At 50.8% G+C, this 23,366-nt stretch overlaps 2 protein-coding genes across 2 annotated transcripts; one reads left to right on the top strand and one right to left on the bottom strand.

Annotated features, from left to right (window-relative positions):
- Window positions 1-2,495: 2,495 nt before the first annotated feature.
- On the top strand, window positions 2,496-10,993 carry LOC140598051 (USP6 N-terminal-like protein). The gene is made up of 4 exons (XM_072751260.1): window positions 2,496-2,655; window positions 3,195-3,294; window positions 3,526-3,831; window positions 10,788-10,993. The coding sequence occupies exons 1-4, from the start codon at window positions 2,602-2,604 to the stop codon at window positions 10,991-10,993; spliced, it is 666 nt and encodes a 221-aa protein (XP_072607361.1). The 5' UTR covers window positions 2,496-2,601.
- Window positions 10,994-13,217: 2,224 nt separating this feature from the next.
- On the bottom strand, window positions 13,218-14,266 carry LOC140598114 (vomeronasal type-1 receptor 1-like). Its single transcript, XM_072751496.1, is given in 2 exon segments — window positions 13,218-14,164; window positions 14,166-14,266. Coding segments are annotated over 2 exon segments (915 nt in total). The 3' UTR covers window positions 13,218-13,350.
- Window positions 14,267-23,366: the final 9,100 nt, after the last annotated feature.

The raw sequence follows: 23,366 nt of genomic DNA, 5'->3' as shown, positions 1-23,366 counted from the left end.
CCCCCGTGCTCAGATAGTGACCCCAGGGGTTCGCAGCCTGTATCGGGGTCACACCTGCACGACGTTCCCTGCTCTCCTCACGGCGGCTCAGACCTGGAGCCCCGAGATGCTCTGGGATGGGCGGGCCCGGGGTCCCCCCCCAGAGTCCAGCCCAGGGACACCTGGGAAGGCCTGGGGGTGCGCTCAGGGCCACAGACGCCCCGGCTGCGTGGGCTCGGGGCAGGGGCCACGTGGGGCTGGTGGTGTTCCCGGGACACGGGGCCAGGCCAGGCCAGGGCAGCGGAGGAGAGGCGTCAGGGGCTGCGGTGACCGGGGCAGGGGGAGCGCTGGATCCCATGGGGGCGTGCGGGGGGGGGGGCGCTCCAGGGCTGGAGGGGGCGCTGGCGGCGCTGGGGGAGCCCGGAGCTGCACACCCCACGGCGGGAGCCGCTCGGAGGCGTCGGACACCCCAGGGTGCACTGAACCCCCGGCACGCTGCACGTGTGAGGTCGCCGCCTGTCCCCGTGCGCAGACCTGACCCCAGAGATCGGCCCCCGCGGAGGGGCCCTGTGGGCCGCGGGGCCTGCGGGGCGGGTGTCGGCACCTCGGCGGCCTCGCTGGGTGGGGGCTGACTGAGCAGAGCCCCCCGCTGTCCCCCCTCCTAGGCAGCGAGCCCTGTTTCACGTGCTGGCGGCCTACTCACTGTACGACACGGTGAGTGTCCCTGCCCCCACCTCCTGCCCTGCGGGCAGCCTTGTCCTGAGTGGTGGTGACCAGCGGGACTCACAGTTAGGGCCCCAGCTCCATGGACCCGAGATGCCGGGGAGGGTCTCTCTCCTCCGGGACGGGCAGGGGGCGGGGTGCAGACCTCCGAGGGGAGGCAGGGCCTGCGTGCCCGAGGGCCGGGGCTGCCCGGGGCCCCCCGCGTGCACCGCGGCCGTCCTAGAGCTCGGGTCTGGACCCTGACAGACGGCACTACCGACGAGAGCCCGGGCGGGGAAGGCTCCCACTCCCCCGAAGGGAACGAGGCCGAGGTGCCCAGGAGGCCGCCCCCTTCCACGGCGCATTCCAGAAGGGTCCCCGAGGACCCCAGCTCACACGCTCCCTGGCCCCGCGGGGTGTCCTGGCCCAGCTCCCCTCGTGGGACCTGCCAGGGGCCACAGTCAGCCCCCCCCACCCCCCCGCTGACCTGCCCTCTGGGGGGTCTCCAGACCTGGCGGGTCCCCTACAGCCTGGCACAGCTCACGGAGGCCCCTCCTGCTGGCCTGAGGACGGGGGTCCTGGCACGGCGGCCGCAGGGCTCGGTAGCGGGGCCCGGGGTGCTGGCGCCCCAGCTGGTCTGGGTGGCCCTCACCTGCTCCTCCCGCCCTCTGGGAGCCCCCTCCGGGAGCCCGGGCTGGAAGGGAGCCGGGGGAGCCTGACGCCCGCGGGGAGGGCTCAGAGGGGGCCTCGGGGCGCACGCCCTCCGTGGGGCTCTGGCTCTTGCAGGAGGTGGGCTACTGCCAGGGCATGAGCGAGATCGCGGCCGTCCTCCTCATGTTCCTGCCGGAGGAGGACGCCTTCTGGGCGCTGGCCCAGCTGATGGTGGGCGACCGGCACTCCATGCACGGTAGGGGCCCGCTGGGCGGCCGGGCGGGAGGGGAGCTCAGGAGGGCCTCCCTGTAGGCTGCTGCACCGGGGGGCAGGCGGGGACCCCCCAGCTCGCCCCCCCACGGGCAAGGGCCCCGCCTCCCCGGTGGCCTCGGGGTCCCGGAGCCACGGCCACCCGCCCCACCGTCTGCAGGCCAGGCACGCACTCCCGTTGCTCCCCCAGCCTCCCGCCGGGCTGCCGGCTTGTCCCCCAGGCCCCCCTGCCAGCCCACGGCCACACGGGGCCCAGGGGGCAGCGTCTCCCCCTCCCGGGGGGCCCCCAGCCTCACTCCCAAGCCCCACAGCAGAGGGCCGTGCACGCCCATCACCCTCCCCGTGGCCTGCACCCGCTGCCCCTCGGGGCTGGGGACCCGCCTGTCCCCGCGGCGGCCCCCCGCAGGAGAGAGGGTGCTGGGTCAGCCGGGCCCGGTCCTCAGCCCCCAGCCCACGCCCCGCGGGGTCTCTGTGAGGACGAGGGTCCCCGGGCCCCCGCGCCCCCGGCCTGGGAGGCAGGCCCTGCCCTCTGGGAAGAGCGGATCCAGTCAGGGCTCCGAGGGCGGTGGGCACACGGGGGTCAGGGCGTGGCGGGGAGGCCCCTGCCCCGACACCCCCCACCCCGCCTGGTGCAGGAGGAGGCCCTGACCGTGGGGGCCTGGGGCCTTCTCAGGCTTCTTCGTCCCGGGCTTCCCGAAGCTCCTCAGGTTCCAGAGTCATCACGAGCGGGTCCTCCAAAGAGCTCTCCCGGACCTGAGGAAGCACATGGCGAGTGGGGGCGAGTGGCAGCTCCTGAGGCTCTGTCCCCGGAGCCCGGGGCAGGGGTGGGGGGCACGGCCCTCCCTCCGAGCTGCCCAGAGTTGGGGTCACGTTCCTCCCCCTGGGGCCCGGGGGCGCCCTCGGGGCTGGGCTGGGCCGTGGGGAGCGCGTCCACCCGGCTCCAGGGGCCGCGGCGTGGGGCCTGAGCACCCCCTGCCCTCCCGCCAGGACGAGGAGCAGATGTCCACCGGCATCTACAGCCCCAAATGGTTTCTCCAGTGCTTCCTCGGCCGGGTGAGGCCCCCCCGGGACCCCCGCTCCCGGACCTGCCCCCTGCCCCCGGGGAGGGCCCAGCTCAGCCCCACCCTCCAGACGAGCCAGACCCGACCCCGGGGCCCTGAGGCTGAGGCTGAGGCTCGCAGCCCAGCCCGTCCTGGAGAAGCCCAGAGGGTCCCTGGACGAGGTCCCGGGGGGCGGCCCGTCTCTGCCTCAGCTCCCCCGGGCGAGGCCGGGTCAGCCCGGGGTGTGGACGGGCCTTCGGCCCATCGGGCGGCCAGCCTGGGGTCCTCTCGAGGCGTGGTGTCGTCAAGTGCGGGCAGAGTCTGTGCCCCCAGGGGTGCGGGAGGTGCTGGCCGGGGTCGGAACCCGGAGCGGCCGGGAGTCCCTGATCTCCCTGGGAGGAGGGCACGCACGGGGAGGCGGGGGGCGGGGGGGTGGCGCTGCGGGGCCTCGTCGGAGGCAGCCGGGGGCCAGATGGCAGGCCTAGCCTAGCCCCAGCCGAGCCCCCCAGGGGCCCTGCTCAGGCCGCTCCTCCCACCCCGCCGTCCCTCTAGACCCCCTTCTCGCTCACCCTGAAGCTGTGGGATGCCTACATCCTCGATGGGGAGAGGGTGCTCACGGCCATGGCCTACACCATCCTCAAGGTGCACAGGAGTAAGTGAGCCCCCGGGAGCCCAGGTGTGCCGGGGGCGGGGGGCAGGGGCGGTGACCCTGGGCTCTGAGCAGCACCCAGACCTGGGGCGGGGGGACGGCGGGGCAGGCGGGTGCAGCGGGGCTCCCCGAGTGGAGCAGCGGGCAGGGGCCACCCCGGCCAGCGCACTGCCCGCGGCGCTCCTGGGCACAGCGGGACCCCAGCCGCTGGCCTGACTCTCGCCCACCGCCCAGAGCGCCTCCTGAAGCTGCCCCTGGAAGGGCTCCGGGAGTTCCTCCAGTACTCTCTGGCCCAGCCCTGGGCCCTGGAGGATGAGGCCGTGCTCAGACACCTTCGGGCCTCCATGACCCAGCTCCGGAGGATGCGGTGCGACCTGCCCCCGCCAGGTGGGCTCAGGGCCCCGGCCCCTCCCGACTCGGCCTGCTGGGGCCGCCCACAGGGGACAGAGCCCCCGGGGCCCCCGTCCTCATCTCTGGGGCTCTCCTCTTCTGCTCCAGCCTCGGGGACCCCAGGCCAGGGCTGGGCGGGCGGGCGGGCGGGTACCCACTGCAGGGCCCGGGCAGCAGTGTGGGGGGCTGAGCACAGGGTCAGGCCGGGGGGTCACGCGGGAGCCGTGAGCACCCCCGGCGCCCCCAGCGGGGACACACAGCCTGCTGGAGACGCTGACCCCGTCGGCCTCTTTCCAGCGGGACCTGAGGAGTTCCCCACGAGGCCCCTGGGCCTGGAGCCAGTGTCCCCGGCGCCCGGGCCTCTCCTCCCTTCTCCAGCCTCTGAGCCACCGCCCAGGGTGGAGGAGCCGGCCTCCCCGGGCCCAGCCGCCCGGCCTGAGCCGCCCGGACCCCCTCCCGGCCAGGCCATCGTCCAACTTGCCCCCCAGCCCCAGCGGTGGAACTCCCTCCCCACCCTCCCGGGGCAACAAGGCGGTGCAGGCAGGCGGCCCCGGGACACGGCGGGCTTCAAGACAGAAAACGGGGTCTCCTTCCATTCGGCACCTGCCTGGGCCACCCCAGAGGCCCCGCGACGGACCGGGCCCTGGAGCACCCCCGGGACTCCCATCACGGGGTCCCCCCAGCCCCCTAGGGATGACGCTGTCGGGCCCAGGACACCCTTCCTGCCCCGCGCCCACTGCAGCTCGTGCCCCTCGCTGGGCAGTGACGGGCACAGCCAGGGCAGAGCCAGGGCGGCGCTGAGCCCGCTGCCCCGAGACCCCGCACAGGCCCGGGACCCTCTGCCCCCCGCGTCCACGGGGCAGCTCGATGCTCGCGGGCCTCGGGGGCAGAGCGTGGCGGTGAGGGCGGGGGCCTGGAGGCTCCGGCCCGCCGTCACCGTGCCCTGCCTCGTCTCGCTGTCCCTCCCGGAGGGCGGCACCCCCCGCACGGGACACCAGCCCCTGACCCAGAGGGACCTGGGCTGGCCTGGCCCCGGGCTCTGCGGGGGCAGGGGCGACTCGAGCGCCTGCCCCAGGCCCAGCGCTAATGGGATCCAGCGCCCCGGGGCCCTGGCCAGGCCTGCGTTCTGGCCCCGGGCTGAGCGAGCCCTCTCACAGCAGGATGTGGCCTCCTGGGCCCTGGGCGTGCCCCACAGATCCAGGTCGCTGACCTAGGGCAGCCCTGGGGATCCCGGGACACCCCAGGGCAGGGCAGCGGGGCAGGCCCGTGGGCCCCACCCCCACCCCCACCCACACCCACACCCACACCAGGAGGCAGGCTCCTCCATGTCCTGGGGCTCCAGCAGTCAGTCACCCGGCCCCAGGGGGCCCGAGGCCAGGGTCCAGCTGCCCTGCGGGGACCCAGCGCAGGAGCCCATGGGCCGCAGGTCCACGTCAGCCCTGCCGCCCCCAGAACCGCCTCTCACCGCCCCGACCTCAGGACACGCGCCCCCACCCGGAGTCGTGTCTGCACAGGCTCCCAGGTGGGGGACTCCAGCACCCGCACCCCTGTGGGATTCCCGCTTTCCTCTAAGGACAGGAAGGTCTCCCAGGGGAAGGCGCGCACCCTCGGCTCTGAGCCCCTGTTTGCTGTTGCAAGTTCAATAAAGTGTTGTTGTGTGAGAGGGCACGGCCGGCTCGTTTCTGCGTCTCCCGGAGCTCTGTGCACGGGGTGCGGAGACACCCCCAGAGAGGAGGAGGGGGCGCCGCCCAGGCCCCGACCAGCCCCTGCGGGGGCGCCGCCAGGCACACACAGCTGACGTCCCCACGTGCCTTCCCGGGGCGGCCAGACGCCAGGGTCAGGACCCCGCAGACTCTACTGCGACTCAGCCCGCGCCCGCGGCCAGGACGGGCCTGGGACAGAGTGACAGCCGGGGAGCATCAGGTCACCAGGGTCTGTGCTAAGCGCCCTGGGAGGTCTGTTCCCCCTCTGTCCAGGGGACCTGGGCTGCCCGGGCTCCGGGGCGCTTCCTCCCCTCCCCTCGCCCCGGGCCTGTGCGCCTGGGGCACAGAGGGCCCGCGGGGCGGTCAGCGTGGCCCCGGAGCGGACGTCAGGACAGCAGGCCCTTGCAGCTCTCACACCTGGGCCACCCTCACCGGGCGGGCTCAGCGTGCTCACCCGGTGCTGCTGGATCCCTCGCACCAGAGTGTGGAGGGCACCCTGCACGCCCTGGAGAGTAGGGGCTGGGTGAGCGCGGGGCTCGGCCTGGGGGCAGGCAGCGCAGGGGACCGAGGGACCCCGGCCCCGTCCCCACCCCGACTCCCACACACACACACACAGGCAGCGCCAGGGCTCCCCCCATGGGCAGCCGGCCCCTCAGGAGCTCCCCCCAGGGCGGCCCCGAGGTCTGGCTCCCCGCTGGAGAGGCATCAGGGAGAAGAGAAGTGGCCGGCGCTCGGCGGGGACCCGCTGCCACCCACAGTCGGGAATGTGGCCGAGCCGGACCTTCCAGCTCAGCTGACCCCCTGGCGGGACGGGACGGCACGGGACGGCACGAGGGGGCCCGGGTCGGCCGGGAGAACCCAGCTAGCCGCCCAGCGCCAGCACCGGAAATGATGGTGTTTCAACCGGTTCGGCGTCAGGACGACGCGGCCCGAGGATCAGATCGCGGCACGGCGACAGACAGGCACACACCCCAAACCCAACAAACGTCGGAATCCCCCGATTGTTGTCAGACAGCAGCCGGACGGTTACAGACGTGACGCTGGGGTCCCCGGTAGGACACACGGAGGATGCTCCAGACCACGGCTGCAGAGGCGCTGGAGGCCCGGGGATGTGCCTGCGGGTACCCACGGGGAGCGCGGGGCTGTGGGAAGCACCCTACAGAGGGGGGCCCCTCCTGGGAAAGGACACCGGGTCCCCGCGAAGGCTCCCGATGCTGACAGCTGTCCCCCTCTCCTTCAGCTTCTGGTCCCCCCCCCCCCCCCATTTTGCTCTTCCTGATTCTCCGTTGGCCTCCACCCTGCATCCGAGCCACTGACCACACGGGCTTCTTTAGGACGTCGGGTCCCAAAAGGAGGCCGAGCTCTGGCTCCCGGGATCGGGAAGGACCATCGCCGAGGTTTATGCTGATCCCCCCGAGCTCGTGCCTTCCCGGCTCTTCTGTCCTGCAGAACGAGGAGAGGCACGGGCCTTACGGGGAAGGAGGCCCACTCCCACTCGGGGGGGACCGTCCCTCGTGGGGGACGTCATCTGGGCCCGGGAGTGCGAGCGGGGCCATCAAGAACAGGTCGCAGGCTAGACATGGTCCGCTCTGAGGTTTGTCCTGAAGCGAGCACTCCCCTTCCATGTCACGCTGTATTAGTTCATCCATTTATTATTTGTTAAAGGTTTTACTTTTATGTCCTCTCTACACCCAACACGGAGTTCCAACTCACAGTCCTGACATCAAGGTCCCCCGACCAGGCCGGCCAGGCACCCTAGGGCCATGTTTCTCATCTCTTTGCTGGCTTGCCTATCTCTGCACCCAACTGGGACATCGAGTCCACGACAGGGGAGCTTTTGCTACCTCCGAACCCACAAGAACCCGGAACGTTCTCGCTGTGTCCCCATCCTAGAACGACCTTCGCCGTCGAATAGCAACTCAAATAAGTCGGCAGCCAGCCCAATGACTCCTGGTCAAGGAAATGGCCAACTTGTCACGTGTGTGGGCCCCGCTCCCTGGGCTCCCGGGGAGGCTCCGCTTTCTTTAACATCGACCAAGGTCCCAATGACTCCACCGCACCTCGACGCGGGGGCTCAGTTTCTGCCCTGACACGACACAGGCAGCACGTCGGCTTCAGTTACTACCTGTCAATCAATCAAAGGGAGCCTGGCCGCTCGGGGTGGTTCGTAAGAACAGGCGACTCTTGTTCTTGGGGCGGAGAGTTCAAGCCCCATGTGGGTGTAGAGATGACAGAAAAATAAAATCTTAAAAAGAAAATCAGTTAGTCGGTCTGGGGGAGACACAGCCCCGGATCCCACAGGGGCAGGGAGCCAGCTGACGGGTCTATGCACAGTATTAGAAGCAGCAGAGCACACAGTCAGAACTTCCAGAAGTCTGCTAGAGGGGGGGACACGCCGGCCTCGACGGTGCTCGGGAGGCGAAGTGGGGGGCGGCCCCTGGAGCGACAGGGTGGGGTCAGGGTCCCCGGGGTCCCAGGGATGGTGGCGCCAACGGTTCCCAGGCCCAGGAGCGGGGACCCCGGCCGAGAGCCGCGGGACTAGGGCCAGCTGTCTGCCCTGTGTGGCCACAAATTGCAAACCCCTGTGCGGTCACGGGGCCGAGTCCCTGGGCTGGGCTAGCAAAGGCCAGAAGTGGGAGGAGACCCTCCTGGGCGGGAGGAGCACAGGTCTCCCCCAGGGCAGCCCCTAAAACTTGGAGGTGTGAAACTCAGTCACTTGTCTGAGATAAAAAGAAAAAAAACAAAAACACAAAACTCAGACAGGCAGGGTTAATGCAGGGTCTGCAGAAGCGGTGGAGGCCCGGGGCCCGGGGGCTCCTCTGTGGAGGCCCCTGCAGACCGGGGCGCGGATGCTCAGACCCCGGCCCAGGGGACTTGGCGCCCCCACCCACATCCCACTCTCAGGCTCGGGGGCAGCACAGCACTGCCCGTGGGAGGCAGACCCCGCCTCTGACCCGCAGGTGCATTGCTCCGGAGGCAGGTGCATCGCCCCCGAGGCAGGTGCGCACCTGAGATCAGCGCCGAGGCTCGAGGAGTAGCATGGCGCTGCCCGCGGGAGGCCAGACCCTGCCTCTGATCCGCAGGTGCATGGTCCCCGAGGCAGGTGCGCACCTGAAGTCAGTGCCGCGGCCCCGCCTCCAGACCCCGACTGGACCTCTGGCTGCTGCCAGATTGAGGTACGGCAGAGGCCGCAGAGCTCCAGCTCCGGAAGGAGAGCGGGGTCGAGCTTCCTCTGTACTTTGGGCTTGCTTTATTTTCATTTCTTTTCTTCAATTCTTTTTTATTAATTGCTTGATTTTAGTTTTTATGTATATACCTTATATATTACTTATTTTTGTTTACTTTCATTGTACTTTGAGCTGAAAAAGGACAGCAACAAAGCCTAAAGCCTGCAGCAGAAGGGAAATAATAAAGATGAGAGCAGAAATAGACAATACAGAAACAACAAAACAGTAGAATGGCATAGCGAAACTAAGAGCCGGTTCTTCAAATACTTAATAAAATGGATCAAGCCCTAGCCAGCCTCATCAACAAGAAAAGAGAAGGGACCTTCTCTAAATAAAATCACAAATGAGAGAGGAGAGATCACAATCAACACCAGAAAAATAAGACAATTATAAGGGAATACTATGAAAGATTATATGCTAACAAACTGGGAGACCTGGAAGAAATGGACAAATCCCTAGAAATGTGCAAACGAGCAAAACTGAAATAGGAAGAAATAGAAAATGTGAACAGACCCATAACTAGCAAAGGAATTGAATCAGCAAGGCACCTGGGTGCCTCGGTGGTTGAGCATCTGCTTTGGCTCCAGTCAGGATCCCGGGGTCCTAGGGGATTGAGTCCCACATCAGGCTCCCCACATGGAGCCTGATTTTCTCTCTGCATGTGTCTCTTCCTCTCTCTGTGTCTTTCATGAAAAAATAAATACAATCTTTTTTAAAAAAAGGAAAGAGGACCCAAATAAAATCACAAATGAGAAGAGAAATAACAACAAACACCACAGAAATACCAACGATTATAAGAGAACATTATGAAAAATTATATGCCAACAACTTAGAACCTGGAAGAAATAGATCAATTCCTAGAATTGGATAACATAGCAGAAATGAAAAAGGAAGAAATAAGAAACTGGAACAGACAGATAACCAGCAAAGAAATTGAATCAGCAACCAAAAATCTCCCAAGAAACAAAGTCCAGGACCAGATGGCCTTCCCGGGGCAATTCTACCGGATATCTAAAGAAGAGTTAATATCCATTCTTCTCAAATTATGCTCAAAGCAATCTATACATTTAATGCGATCCCCATCAACATAGCAATGGTATTTTTCACAGAACTGGAACAAATGATCCTAAAATTTGTATAGAACCACAGAAGATGGGCTGCCCTGGAACTCTGCCCCTCTCTCTCTCTCTCTCTCTCTCTCTCTCCCTCTCTCTCTCTCTCTCTCTCTCTCTCTGTCCCTTCTCTGTGTATTCTCATGAATAAATAAATAAAATCTTTAACAAAACAAAAACAAACCACGGAAGATTGAAAATAGCCAAAGCAGTGTTGAAACAAAACCAAAGCTGGGGTTCCAGATTTCAAGTTATATCACCGAGCTCTAGCGATCCAAAGAGTATGGTGCGGGCACAAGAAAGAGAGCCTTAGATCAATAGAATAGAATGGAAAACCGGAACAAGACACACACCTGTAACTCTATGATCAATTAATCTTCAACAAAGCAGGAAAGAATATCCAACAGCAAAAAGTCTCTGCAACAAACGGTGTTGGGAAAACTAGGCAGCCACGTGCAGAAGAATGAAACAGGACCACTTTCTTACACCATGTATGTAAAAAATAAATTCAAAATGGATTAGGGACCTAAATGTGAGACCTAAAACCATAAAAAGAAGAAAAGATAGGCAGCAATGTCTTGGACATGGGCCATTGGATCTTCTTTCAAGACACGCCTCTGAGGCGAGGGAAACAAAAGCAAAAATAAACTATTGGGACTTCATCAAGTTGAAAAGGTTCCGCACAGTGGAGGAAACAACCGTAGCGAAAAGGCAACGTACAAAATGAGAGGAGATATTTGTAAACGACGCATCCGATAAAGAGTTAGTGTCCAAAATAGATAAAGCAAATATAAATCTCAGCATCCTAAACACAAATTACCAACCGAAAATGGGCAGAAAACATGAATGGACATTGTCTCTGACAGGACATCCAGATGGCCACCAGACACACGGAAAGTCACTCAGCATCACCCATCACCAGGGAAATGCAGACCCAAACCACAATGAGATGTCACCTGACAGCCGTCAGAATGGCTAAAATTAACAACACGAGAAACAACAGGTGTTGGTGAGGCTGGGGAGAAGGGGGAGCCCCCTTGCACTCCTGGTGGGAATGCGAACAGGTGCGGCCACTGTGGAGAACGGTGCGGAGGGACCTCAAGAAGTTAAAAGTAGAGCGACCCTACGATCCTGGAATTGCGCAGCGAGGTACTTGCCCCGAGGATACAGAAGTACAGATCCTAAGGGGGACGTGCAGCCCAGTGTCTGCAGCAGCGTCATCAACAGCAGCCGAACAGCGGACCGGGCCCAGGCGTCCAGCGACAGATGAGTGGGCACAGACAATGGGGGAAATACAGTCACTGCGACGTCACTCGGTCATCAGAAGGGATGGAATGAAGCCATTGACAACGATGTGGGAGAACCGGAAAGGACTGATGCTAAATGAACTAAGTCAGTCAGAGAAAGACAAATACCATACGATTGCGTTCACGTGTGGATTTTAAGAAACCAATCAAACTGCAAAGGGGCGGGGGGCGGGGGGAGATGAGAGAAGCAAACCAAGAAACACATTTAACCATAGAGAATAAAGTAATAAATACCAGAGGAATGGGGGGGGGGGTGGATAGGGAAATGGGATGGGGATGACGGAGGGCACCTGTGACGAGTACCAGGCATTGTAGCCAATGGTTGAATCACTATGTGGTACACTGAAACTATGTTATACTGTGTTAACAAACCAAAACAAGCCTGAAAAAATATGGTCTACATCCTCTATCATTAGGAAGTTACCAATGAGAACAGCAGCGAGATAGTGCTACACACCATTTAGAGATGCTAAAGTCCAAAAAAAAGGATCCCAGTTGCTGGAGGGTTGTATATGACAGGAATGCTCCTTCATGCTGGGGATGTGCATACGGTTGCTTTGGAAGACAGTTTAGCAGTTTTTTCCAAGGCTAAATAAATCTCACCTGAGGGCCCAACATTCATACTTCTAGTATTTAGATAATTGTTTTGAAAAAACTGTTTCCACGCAAAAACTAGCATGCGAGTATGCGCGGTAGCTCTATTCATCGTAGCTAAAACCTTAAAGAGATCAGGATGTCCTTCAGTACATGAACCCATAAGCAAACTGCGGTGCATCCAAGTGAAGGGTGCCAGGAAGGCCACACCAGCCTGCGAGAAGGGTGCACATGGGGCCGGCTGGGCCCGTGCACACAGTCCTGTATGAATCCATGCGTGTCCCCCGAGTGCCCTCACCGGTCAGGGCTGTGCTGGTCCCTGGAGCCGCCCGGGCAGAATGGGGCCAGGAGCACTCTTCCCAGGTGGGGCAGTGGAAAGAACAATACATAACCTCTGACACCCTCCACAACCCTTGACTGGGGTTGGGTTGGATTTGAAACAGTAAGTGACCAGGTAAACACTTCATTCTTCTATTAGAGCCTCTATTAGAGGACCAAAGGGCAGAAAACCAATGCTTCAGCTCAAGTTTGGACTCACATGTGACCCTGGGCAAGTCCTGTCCACCCTGGGGGCCCAGGCAGATGGAGGAGAAGAAGAGAGCCAGTTATGTTTAAACTTAACTCTGACCCTGACCCCGACCCCAAACCCCTAACCCCAGACTTTGACCCTAAGCCCAAACCTGAATCTATACCTTATTTCCTAACTACATACCAGAACCATCTGACCTGCATTATCCTACTACGCCATAAGCTGAGCATGCAGCCCTTTGTAATAAGCTGTAATTGTGACAAGCTGCCTTACTTTCTCTGGTGTGGGAGATACCTAGTTCTTGGGTGTTGGCCTTTTTGCCCCCTTCTTTCTTTTTTTTTTTAAGATTTTATTTGTTTACTTGAAACAGGGAGCACAAGTGGACAGAGTGGGAGGCAGAGGGAGAGGGAGAAGCAGGCTTTCCACTGAGCACACAGGCTTTCCATGCAGGGCTCAGTCCCAGGACCCTGCGTTCATGTCCTGAGCCGAAGGCAGATGCTTCACCAACTGAGTCACCCAGGTGCCCCTGCCCCCTTCTTCTTTCACTCTTCAATTCAAACCTCAAGTCGTCTATATGTTCAACAGTTCTCAGGACAATAATATTTCTGGTGTTTTGAGATCTTGTATATTTCTTAGTGTTTCTTCTTCATCTTAAATGTAGGTAAAAAATTATTGCAAATTTGAACACATTTCTGAATTTATATGAGAATATTAATAATTCTACTTTTAAAATTAAATATGACATATTTCTGACACACAAAGTATAGAGCACAATTTAATAAGCACACACATTTCATCACTTTGCTTAGAGCTAAGGTTACCTTACACAAAAAAAGTAACCACTACCCTTTTGTAGGTTTATTGATTTCTATAATTGTATGATAATGTTTCCAATATTATAAAATATTCTACATTACATATCTGTTGCTATTTTATAAAGTTTAAAACTTATATACATGGTATCATAATCTAAACCTTACATTTAATCTTTAAAATGTTTTTTAAACATTTTAAACAGTAATTTGTAAACATTTGAAAACAATAATTTAATTACAGTTCTTTGGATTGTTAACTCAGTTCAATGGGGACGATAAATGTAACTCATGTCATCGATAAGCATGTTAATCTATATTCATACAAATGACTCCTGTGGTGCAGAAGAATGCTAAAGAGTGTTCTATGATCAATGAATTTTCTTTAAGAAGAGAAAAATCTTTTTGGGGGTTTCATGAAATTTATTCTATTTTCATTTTTAATTAGAAAGAAAGAACAGATAGTTGGGTAACATGATGAAAAAAAGTTATTAAATTTCTCCAGTTGCTCCTTTTTCTTACTTGTATAAACTAAATAAACAGTAAGAAAGGTGTTGGTCCAGTAAAAGAAAACAAAGCAGCTCACCAGTATGAGAATGACGTGAGTAGCCTTGTTTTCAGGAGAGCGTGAAGACTGGATGGTACTGCGAACATTCTGAGCTGCTCTGTGATGTCTGTAAAGGATATTCACCATGTAGATGCTACTACATGTCATCAGAGAGAGAAAGGACAAATCTCGAAGGAATACCGTACTTAGAAATATTGATGATATCTGGCCATCATGTGCACTGCTTTTACAATAAGCAATCTGATACCCAAGTCTATCATCGGTGATATTCCTGTTGGCCACAGTTCGTAAAAGGACCACAGAATAGATGGCCATGTTGATCATCCAGAAGAAAAGTAAGGAGGGTTGAAGGAATGCAGGGATTTTGTATTTGAGCCAGGCCCATTTATGACTACTTGGAGTAATAGTCACTGCCTGAAATGTACTCTGGAGGGCGGTTGTGCACAGAGAAATGCTCCGGGTAACTCTCTGAATATAGAGCACTGTTTTACATCCAGTATCGCCCATCTCCACTCTAATTCCAAAAGATGTAATTATATTTGGAATCCCTCTGAATATGAGCGTCAGAGCATTAGCCAAAGTTAAGTGGGCAAGAATCATATCTACAGGCTTCTTCTTATGAGGAAAAATTAAACGTGTACATATATAATGTAAATAACAAAGAATTCCCCATGAAACCAATACAAGTTTGAAAGATAAAGAAAATCCCCCAAATTATGTCACTGGAAATCATTGTCTTTCAGTCTCTCTTAGATCTTTAAACCAAGTCCAGTACATCCTATAGACAAATAATTTAATTATGAATATAAATAGTAAAGGTAATTGAGACTGAGGGCTAAGCTATCAAGTTTCAGGGAGTCTTCCTGCAGAATTGGCAACTACGTAGCTATACGAGGGATCATCGAGGTTCTTAAAGAACAGAACTGTCAAGGAACAGAATTCAATTTTTATGAAGACAGAGTATCATATGTTCTGTGCCAATTAATAAAAGTAAAAGCTCATGCTTTCTCTAAAATAAATTAAAATTTTTTAAAAAGAAATGTGTTGTTCAATTTATTTATTAAGTTTTTATTTAAATTCCAGTTAGTTAATATAGAGTGTAGTATTAGTTTCAGGTATACAACACAGTAACCCAACACTTCCATACATCATCCAGTGCACATCATGACAAGTGCACTCCCTAATATTTATTCTGTATTTTACCCATCCTCCTCACCCACCTCTCTTCTGATAACCATCACTTTGTTCTCTATAGTTAAGAGTTTGTTTCTTGATTTACCTACCTCTCTCCCTTTTTTCCCTTTAGCTTGTTTGTTTTGTTTCTTAAATTCCACATATGAGTGAAATTGTATGGTATTTGTCTTTCTCTGACTTATCTCACTTAGCATAATACTCTCTAGCTCCATCCGGGGCATTGCAACTGGCAAGATTTCATTCTTTTTCTATAACTGAGAAATACATAAATATGAATATGAATGTGAATATATATGCCACTTCTTTATCCATTCATGAGTCAATGAACACTTGGGCTGTTATAAACAATGCTGCTGGAAGCATCAGGGTGCATTGTGTCCCTTTGAATCATTATTTTTGTATCCTTTGGGCATATACCTAGTAGTGCAATTGCTTGATCGTAGGCAGTTTCATTTTTAACTTTTTGAGGGAACACAACTGGCTCCACAGGTTTGTATTCTCACCAAAATACAAGAGGTTCCCCTTATCTTCACATCCTCACCTATTGTTTCTTGTGTTCTTGATTTTAGACATTCAGACAGATGTGAGATAATGTCTCGTAGTTTTTTTTTTTTAATTTTTATTTACTTATGATAGGGACACAGTAAGAGAGAGAGAGAGAGAGGCAGAGACACAGGCAGAGGGAGAAGCAGGCTCCATGCACTGGGAGCCCGACGTGGGACTCGATCCTGGGTCTCCAGGATCGCGCCCTGGGCCAAAGGCAGGCGCCAAACCGCTGCGCCACCCAGGGATCCCTGTCTCATAGTTTTGATATGAATTTCCCTGATGATCAGTGACATTGAGCATCTTTTCATGTGTCATGTTGATGAATTCATTTATCAGTTCTAACTCTGAGCATTTTCTGAATTTTATCTTTGGCCTATTGGTTGTTTTATAATATATTGTTTATTTTGCTTAAAATTTGAAATTTATCACTGTAAATGTTCATATTTAAAAGGAAGATAGAACACAACACAATAATATCGTTTTATATATAAAGACACTAGAAAAAGAGGAGCAAATTTACCCTAGGTAGCAGAAGGAAAATGATAATAAAGATTAGGACAGAGAAACAAAACAGAGAGTAAGAATACAATAAATTCTGTAAAACAAAATGTTTGTTCCTTTCAAAGATTGACAAAATTGACTAATCTTAGATGGATTAAGAAAAAAAGAAGATTCAAAGCACTAAAATCAGAAAAGTGGGCACATGACTAACAATATTACAGAAAAAAATATTATGTAAGAATATTATGAACAGTTTTATATCAGCAAACTAGATAACTTAGATGAAATTGACAAATTCCTAAAAACATAAAATTTACCAAACCTACTCAAGAAAATATAGAAAATATGGATTCCTGGGTGGCTCAGCAGTTTGGCGCCTGCCTTTGGCCCAGGGTGTCATCCTGGAGTCCCAGGATCGAGTCCCACGTCAGGCTTCCGGCATGGAGCCTGCCTCTCCCTCTGCCTGTGTCTCTGCCTCTCTCTCTCCCTATGTCTATCATAAATAAATAAAATCTTTAAAAAAAGAAAACATAGAAAATAAATCTAAACAGCCCTAAACAAATATAGAGCTTAAATTAGTAGTCAAGAACCTTTCCCTTCAAAAGAGCTCAGGATCACGTGGCTTAACTAGTGAATTTCCAATAAAAAATTTATCCTAATGCCTCTCAAATTCTTCCAAAGAATAGGAGGGAACAGTGCCTAACATATTCCATGAAGTCAGCATTATACTGATATCATAGCCAGACAAAGGCATCACAAGGAAAATAAAAGGGGGGGAACAAAATCCCTTATGAACATAAATGCATAATTCCCCAACAAAATACTAGCAAACTAAATCCAGTATCATATTAAAAGGAGGACATACTATGATCAAGTGAAATTTATCCTAGGAATGCAACGGTGGTTCAACATATAAAATCAAATACTGTAATACAGCACATTAATGGAATAAGGGGAAAATCCATACCATCATTTCAGTGCATTTGGGAGGAAAAAAAAGCATCCTTTCATGATAAAAAAAAAAAAAAACTGAATATTCTAGGAATAGAGAGTAACTTCCTCAACATGAGAAAGGGCATATATGAAAACCCCAAAAGTAGCACCATACTAAATGGTGCCTGAAAGACTGAAAGCTCCCCTCCTAAGATCAAGCACAAGACAAAGATGCCTGCTTTCACTGCTTCCCTTCGGTATTATCCTGGAATTTTCAATCATAGCAATTAGTTTAAAAAAAAAATCCTCAAAATGGGCAGGAAAAAGTAAAATTATCATATGGTTTCACTCATATGCCAAATATAAGAAATAGTGCAAGGGACTGTATGGGAAGAAGGGGAAACTGAATGGGGAAAAATTAGAGAGGAAGACAAACCATGAGAGACTCATGTCTGGGAAACAAACCGAGGGTTGCTGGAGGTGGGTTGTGAAGGGGTAACTGGGTGATGGGCATTAAGGATACCCGTGATGAAATGAGCACTGGGTGTTATACACAACTGATGAATTATTGAAAACTCCATCTGAAACTAATGATGTACTATATGTCAGGAAATTGAATTTAAATTAAAAAAATAAATTAGTAAAAAAAAATCAAATAAATAAGTCAATAAAATTAACTATATTCACAACTTAAACTATGACTACCTCAATACTTGTATCAAAATTCCTTGATAAAATTCAAAGTGCATTCAAAATTAAAACAAATGGTAGGAAACCAAGAACAAAATGGTACATGCTTAACTTAGGAAAATAATTATTATCTGGGCCTGTGATCATCCTGCAAAATGACTAAATACTGCAACCTCTCTTTGAACGGGAAAATACCAGGTTGACTCACCATTTTTTGTACCAGAGGAGATGATCTACAAGCTAAGGCAAGAAAATGACTAGTACACATTTTGGAAAGGAAAGAAACCCCACAATTTTCTCATTAGACGGTATCATTTTCTAAGTATAAACTGCAAAGAATCTAGAGTTTAAAAATTACAAATAAGAATTTTACAAGGTAAATGGATAAAAATATCACTATACTATAACTATTTGCATTTATATACCAGAAACAAACTCCTTCTATAAAATAAAGTTTAAGGTTGAGATACTACCTAAACAGTATAAAAATATCAAGTAAGTATAAATAAAAACAAAAGACATGTGAAAGCAGTAAGAGAAAAAGCATATAATTTTTCATGTTCAAAGCCTCAAAGATATAATATGCAAATAATGTCCATGTTTCCACAATGATGCATAAGTATTATAGAATCCAGGTCTGATTCTCAAGATGATTTTTTCACCTGTACAAATGTCTATGATACTCACAATGTCAAAAATAATCAAAGCAATTTTAAAGGAAGAAAAGAATGTAAAGAATTTTTCCATGAAGTATCAAGGTAAATCAGTATGAAGCTACATCATTAAGATATGATGGGTTTGGTGCCAGGAGCACCTTATGAAACAAATTAGAGTTCCCAGCAGTCAATCAACACAGTTTTTTAGTGCCGATACATGTGATCAAGTAAAGAAGTATGGTTTACAACCGTACTGTAGGTTCTTTTCTAAGTATGACCTGAGATATTTCTGATATCATGTCACATAAAATATCATTTTCATATGCACTGAACACCTAATTGTAGAAACAAATCTATTAAATATTTTATAGAATAATTATCTTCAAGAGATTAGACCCAATATATTTTTCTTGAATTTTTTAAAAGCCCAAGTGTAAATAAAAATATTAAAAGATTTTTATGTCTCTAAAATTAAGACATAAAGTGAGTGTGCTAACAAGCCCTAGGGAGGAGGAGTTCTTTGCCACAAACATAACCGCAAATTCTGGTATGCAGAATGTATTTGGATATGTGCATTGTACTCAGGCTAGAAGAAGGAATATTGACTATAAGAGAAACAAAGGAAAAGGGGAAGAAATGCAAAAGGACAACAAATGTACTTCTGGAAATAGGGTATGGTAGTGAAGATCTTGGAAACAGCAGAAATACCGTGATTATTAACAGAAAGGGAGAGTGACAGGGTTGCAGAAGCAGATAAATGGAATAATGAGAAAAATTACATAAAATACTAACCTGGGGGAAAACGATTAGGTACATAATTAAAAGAAATAAAAGACTGTAGAGTATCTTTAAAAATGGCTTAAAAACAAGTGCATACAGGGCACCTGGGTGGTGCAGTTGGTTAAGTGTCCAACTCTTGGTTTTGGCTCAGATCATAACCTCATGGGTCCTGAGTTGGAGCCGGGTCCTGCTCCACACTCAAAGCAGAGTCTACTTAAGACTCTCTTTCCTTCTCCCCCTGCCCCTCTCACACCCCACACTTGCTCACACTCTCTCTCTCTCTCTCTCTCTCTCAAATAAATAAATAAATCCTTAAAAACAACAAAACAACAACAAAAAGTGCATAAAAGCTGAAGAGAAAGTGCAACCAATAAAAGAAAGCAAGAAATGGGAATAGAAGTAGTAAGTTGGATGAGCTCCAAAGTGTGAAGGACCAGGAAGGAATACGGAAGAAAGGCAAAGACTAGGCTACGCAATCAGTACATGGTATATGTCAATCTATCATCAAGTATACGTAAGACCATGTGCACTAATAATGTTATCTCAATTAAACGTAGAGATTTTTTTTTAATACATGCAATTAAAGAAGAAAGATGGAGATAGCCAGGAAAGCCAAAGGAGAAATTTAAGAATTTAATGAGTGGGGAATTAACTAATATAACAGCAAAAGAAGATAATAGAACAATTTTTAAAAAGTGATATAGTAGGGGCACCTGGGTGGCTCAGCATTTGAGCATCCGCCTTCAGCTCAGGTCGTGATCCCCAAGTCCCTGGATTGAGTCCTGCATCGGGGACCCTGCTCCATGGGGAGCCTGCCTGTCCCACTGCCTCCCTCTCTCTGTCTCTCATGAGTAAATAGATAAAATCTTTTTTATAAAGTGGTATAGCAAAACCAAAATGCTTATCATACCATAAAAAATTAATACAAAGAAGAAATAAAGGGGAAATTTTAAGAGATAGAAGATCAAGTTTAGATTTGAAAAGAAGAGAATAAAATGAGTAGCAGAGTTCAGGAAAGGACTTAGTATCTCCTTTGCAGCCCTGAGACCCCAGTCACAGCAGCATCCTTACCAAAGCCCGTCTCTGTGGCTCCAGGGCAGGAGGACAATGCTCATGGGCCGTGCTGAAGAGCAATGGCAGGATGTCAGGGTTATGGGGAAGGGGCCGTGTGACTTCATCTCCCCCCTGGGCACTAACTGCTTTGTTATCCAAAATGGAATTGGCCTTGTGTACAGGGACTCAGCCCGGCATGTACAGCATGTACACAGGAGCCTGAGCGGGACTCGGTGGTGCTGGGTGTCTCCTGTTAGGGTCATTAAGAGCGTCAGTCACAAGTGCACAATTACCTTCTGATGTAACAGACGGCTCCCAGGTTGGCCTAGTTGTAAATTATTCCTCAGGGTTCCAGAGTAATGATGGGATGCTAATCAGACGTTCAGTTCTCTCAGCTGACCAAACTATGCGGACACTGGCCACAGTGCAGCATCCCTGAGGCTGGGGTGGTGACTATTCAGAGTTGAATTTCAGGTTTCTGAAATTTCCATATAAAACAAGCATATTGCTTTGTCTTGTTCAATGACCAAATCAATCCAGTTTTTATTTTAATTCTCAATACAGGGTCAGTGATATAATGTACACAACTTTAAATACAGGAAAAAAAATCTCTTTTATTTAAATGTTTCTTTTTGAAATAATTATAGATTCACAGGAGGTTATCAGGGCAGAAAAGTCATATTAACCCTTCACCAAGTTTCCCCTAATGATTATTATATCTTTCACAACAGGGTACGATATAGAACAATTTGATGATGATGCAATGTATATGTACAGTATTTGGCTCATGTGTAGGTTCATGTAACCGCTACCTCCCTCAAGATACAAAACTATTCCACCCAGAGATGCCTGAGTGGCTCAGCGGTTGAGCGTCTGCCTTCAGCTCAGCGTGTGACCCCGGGGTTCTGGGATCGAGCCCCACATCGGGCTCCCTGCAGGAGCCTGCTTCTCCCCCTGCCTGTGTCTCTGCCTCTCTCTCTGTGCCTCTCATGAATAAATAAAAATAATAAAAATCTTTACCAAAAAACCTATTCCATCTACACAAATGTTCCCTCTTGCTACTTCTTCATATTCACATTCACCCCACCACCACATATCTGTTTTCCATCACTTTATTTTTGCTATTTCTAGATTGCTATATAAATATCATGTAATTATACAGCATATAATCTTCTGGGATTTGGTTTTTATCACTGAGCATTAGTCTCTGGATCCATCCACATTGTGCAGGCATCAGTAGATAAATTCTTTTCACTGTGGAATAAAATTCCTGATATCAGTGGCCCACAGTTCATTTAACGTTTGCCTACTGACAAACTCTATAGTTGTTTTGCAGTATGGCTACCACAAACAGACAACAGTTTTGCATTACTCTGAACAACTGTATACGAATCTTTGTGTAAACATAAGTTTCCATTTCTCCGAAACAAATGCCCAGAAGCACAACTGATGTACTGTGTGATACAGGTATATTCAATGTTTAAAGTAACTGCGAAACTGTTTTCCAGAGTGGCTGGGACATTTACAACCCTACCACAGTGTAGGAGCAATCCGGTTGCTGTACATCCTCCCCAATATTTAGTATGTGGTTATCTTCTTAAAAATTGTGGTACACTACAAATAATGTAAAATCTACCATCTTCACTGTTTATAAGCATATAGCTCAGAGGTGTTAAGTATATTCATGTTGTTGCGCAATGGATCTCCAGAACTTTTCCATCTTTCAAATCTGAAATTCTATGCCCATTAACCAATGCCCTCCTTCTCCCCTTAATCCCAACATCTGGTAACCACCATTCTTTCTATTGCTATGAATTTGGCTACTTAAGATACCTCATTAACTGGAATCATATAGTATTTGTCATATTGTGACTGGTTCATAGTACTAGGCTTAATGTCCATTCTGTAGTGTGTGACAGGATTGCTGTTTAAGGTTGAATGACATGCCAGTAGATGTATATACCACACTCTGTATATTCTTCCATCCATTCATGGATTTCTTGTGTTTACCTTTTTTTTAAAAAAAGATTTTATTTGTTTATTCATGAAAGACATAGAGAGAGAGAGAGGCTGAGCCACAGGCAGAGGGAGAAGCAGGCTCCAAGCCAGGAGCCCGACGCGAGACTCGATCCTGGGACTCCAGGATCGCGCTCTGGGCCAAAGGCAGGCGCTAAACTGCTGAGCCACCCAGGGATCCCCTTGTGTTCACCTTTTGTGAATAATGCTGCTATGAACAGGGGTGTGGAAATATCTCAAGACCTGCTTTCAATTCTTTTGGATTATACCCAGAAATGAAATTGATAAATTACACGGTAGTTCTACTTTTGCTTTTTTTGAGGAACTGCCACACGGTTTCCCATAGTGGTTTTCCAGAGCTTCTCATTTTTCCACATCCTTGTCAACACTTGTTGTTTTCTGATCTTTTGATAGTACTCTTCCTAATGGGTGTGGAGTGATATTTAACTGTGGTTTTGATTTGCATTTCTCTAATGATTAGTGATGTTGAGCATCTTTTTGTAAACTTGTTGGTCATTTGTATATCTTCTTTGGAGAAAGGTCTGTTCATATTGTTGGATCATTTTTAAACCAACTTACTTGATTTTTTTCTGTTGAGTTGTAGGAGTTGTCTACATATTCCTTATATTATTAATCCCTTATCACTTTAATGATTTACAAATCTTTTCTCCCATTCTATAGACTTTTTTCACTCTGTCCATTGTGCCCTTTGATGCATGAGTGTTTTAAAGTTTGATGTAGTCCCATTTGTCTTTGCTATTATTGCCTATGCTTTTGGTGTCACGTCCCAGAAATCACTGCCAAATCCAATGTTACGAAGCTTTCCCCTGTGTTTCCTGCTAGGAATTTTGGAGTTTGGGATCTTATATTTAGGTCTTTAATCCAGTTTGAGGTAACTTGCATATGCCATTATCCTATATTTTAGCTATTTTGATAGCTGTGTAGTGATACCTTATCATGGTCTCAATACTTTACTAAAGGGTAGTGACGTTGAACATCTTTTCATGTGCTAATCTGTCATTTGTATATCTTATTCAGTGAAATTTCTCTTTGTGTCTTTCTTTTTGGGTGTCCATTTTATAATTAGATTGTTTTTTAAACATTGAGTTCTCAGGCTTCTTCACATAATCTAGATAGGACTCCTTTGTCAAATAATATAGCATGTAAATATTCTCTCTCAGGATGTAGCTTGTCTTTTTATCTTTTTAACAGAATCTTTCAGAGAACAAATGATTTTAATTTTTATGAAGTCCAATTTTTCCTATTACAGATCATGCTTTTGGTGCCCTGGGATTTTTCATTTGTTTGGTTTTTAAAGATTTATTTATTTGAGAGAGATGGGGGGGGGGGTTTGCAAAGGGAGAGAGAGAATCCTCAAGCAGACTCCCAGCTCAGCACAGAGCCTCACACAGGGCTCAATCCCAAGACCCTGAGATCATGACCTGGGCCAAAGTCCAAGGCTTT

Source organism: Vulpes vulpes, chromosome 3, assembly GCF_048418805.1.
Source record: "Vulpes vulpes isolate BD-2025 chromosome 3, VulVul3, whole genome shotgun sequence".
Classification (NCBI taxonomy): Eukaryota; Metazoa; Chordata; class Mammalia; order Carnivora; family Canidae; genus Vulpes; species Vulpes vulpes.
Note: the sequence above shows the minus strand (reverse complement) of the source record. Positions and strands in the feature narration are given on the sequence as shown.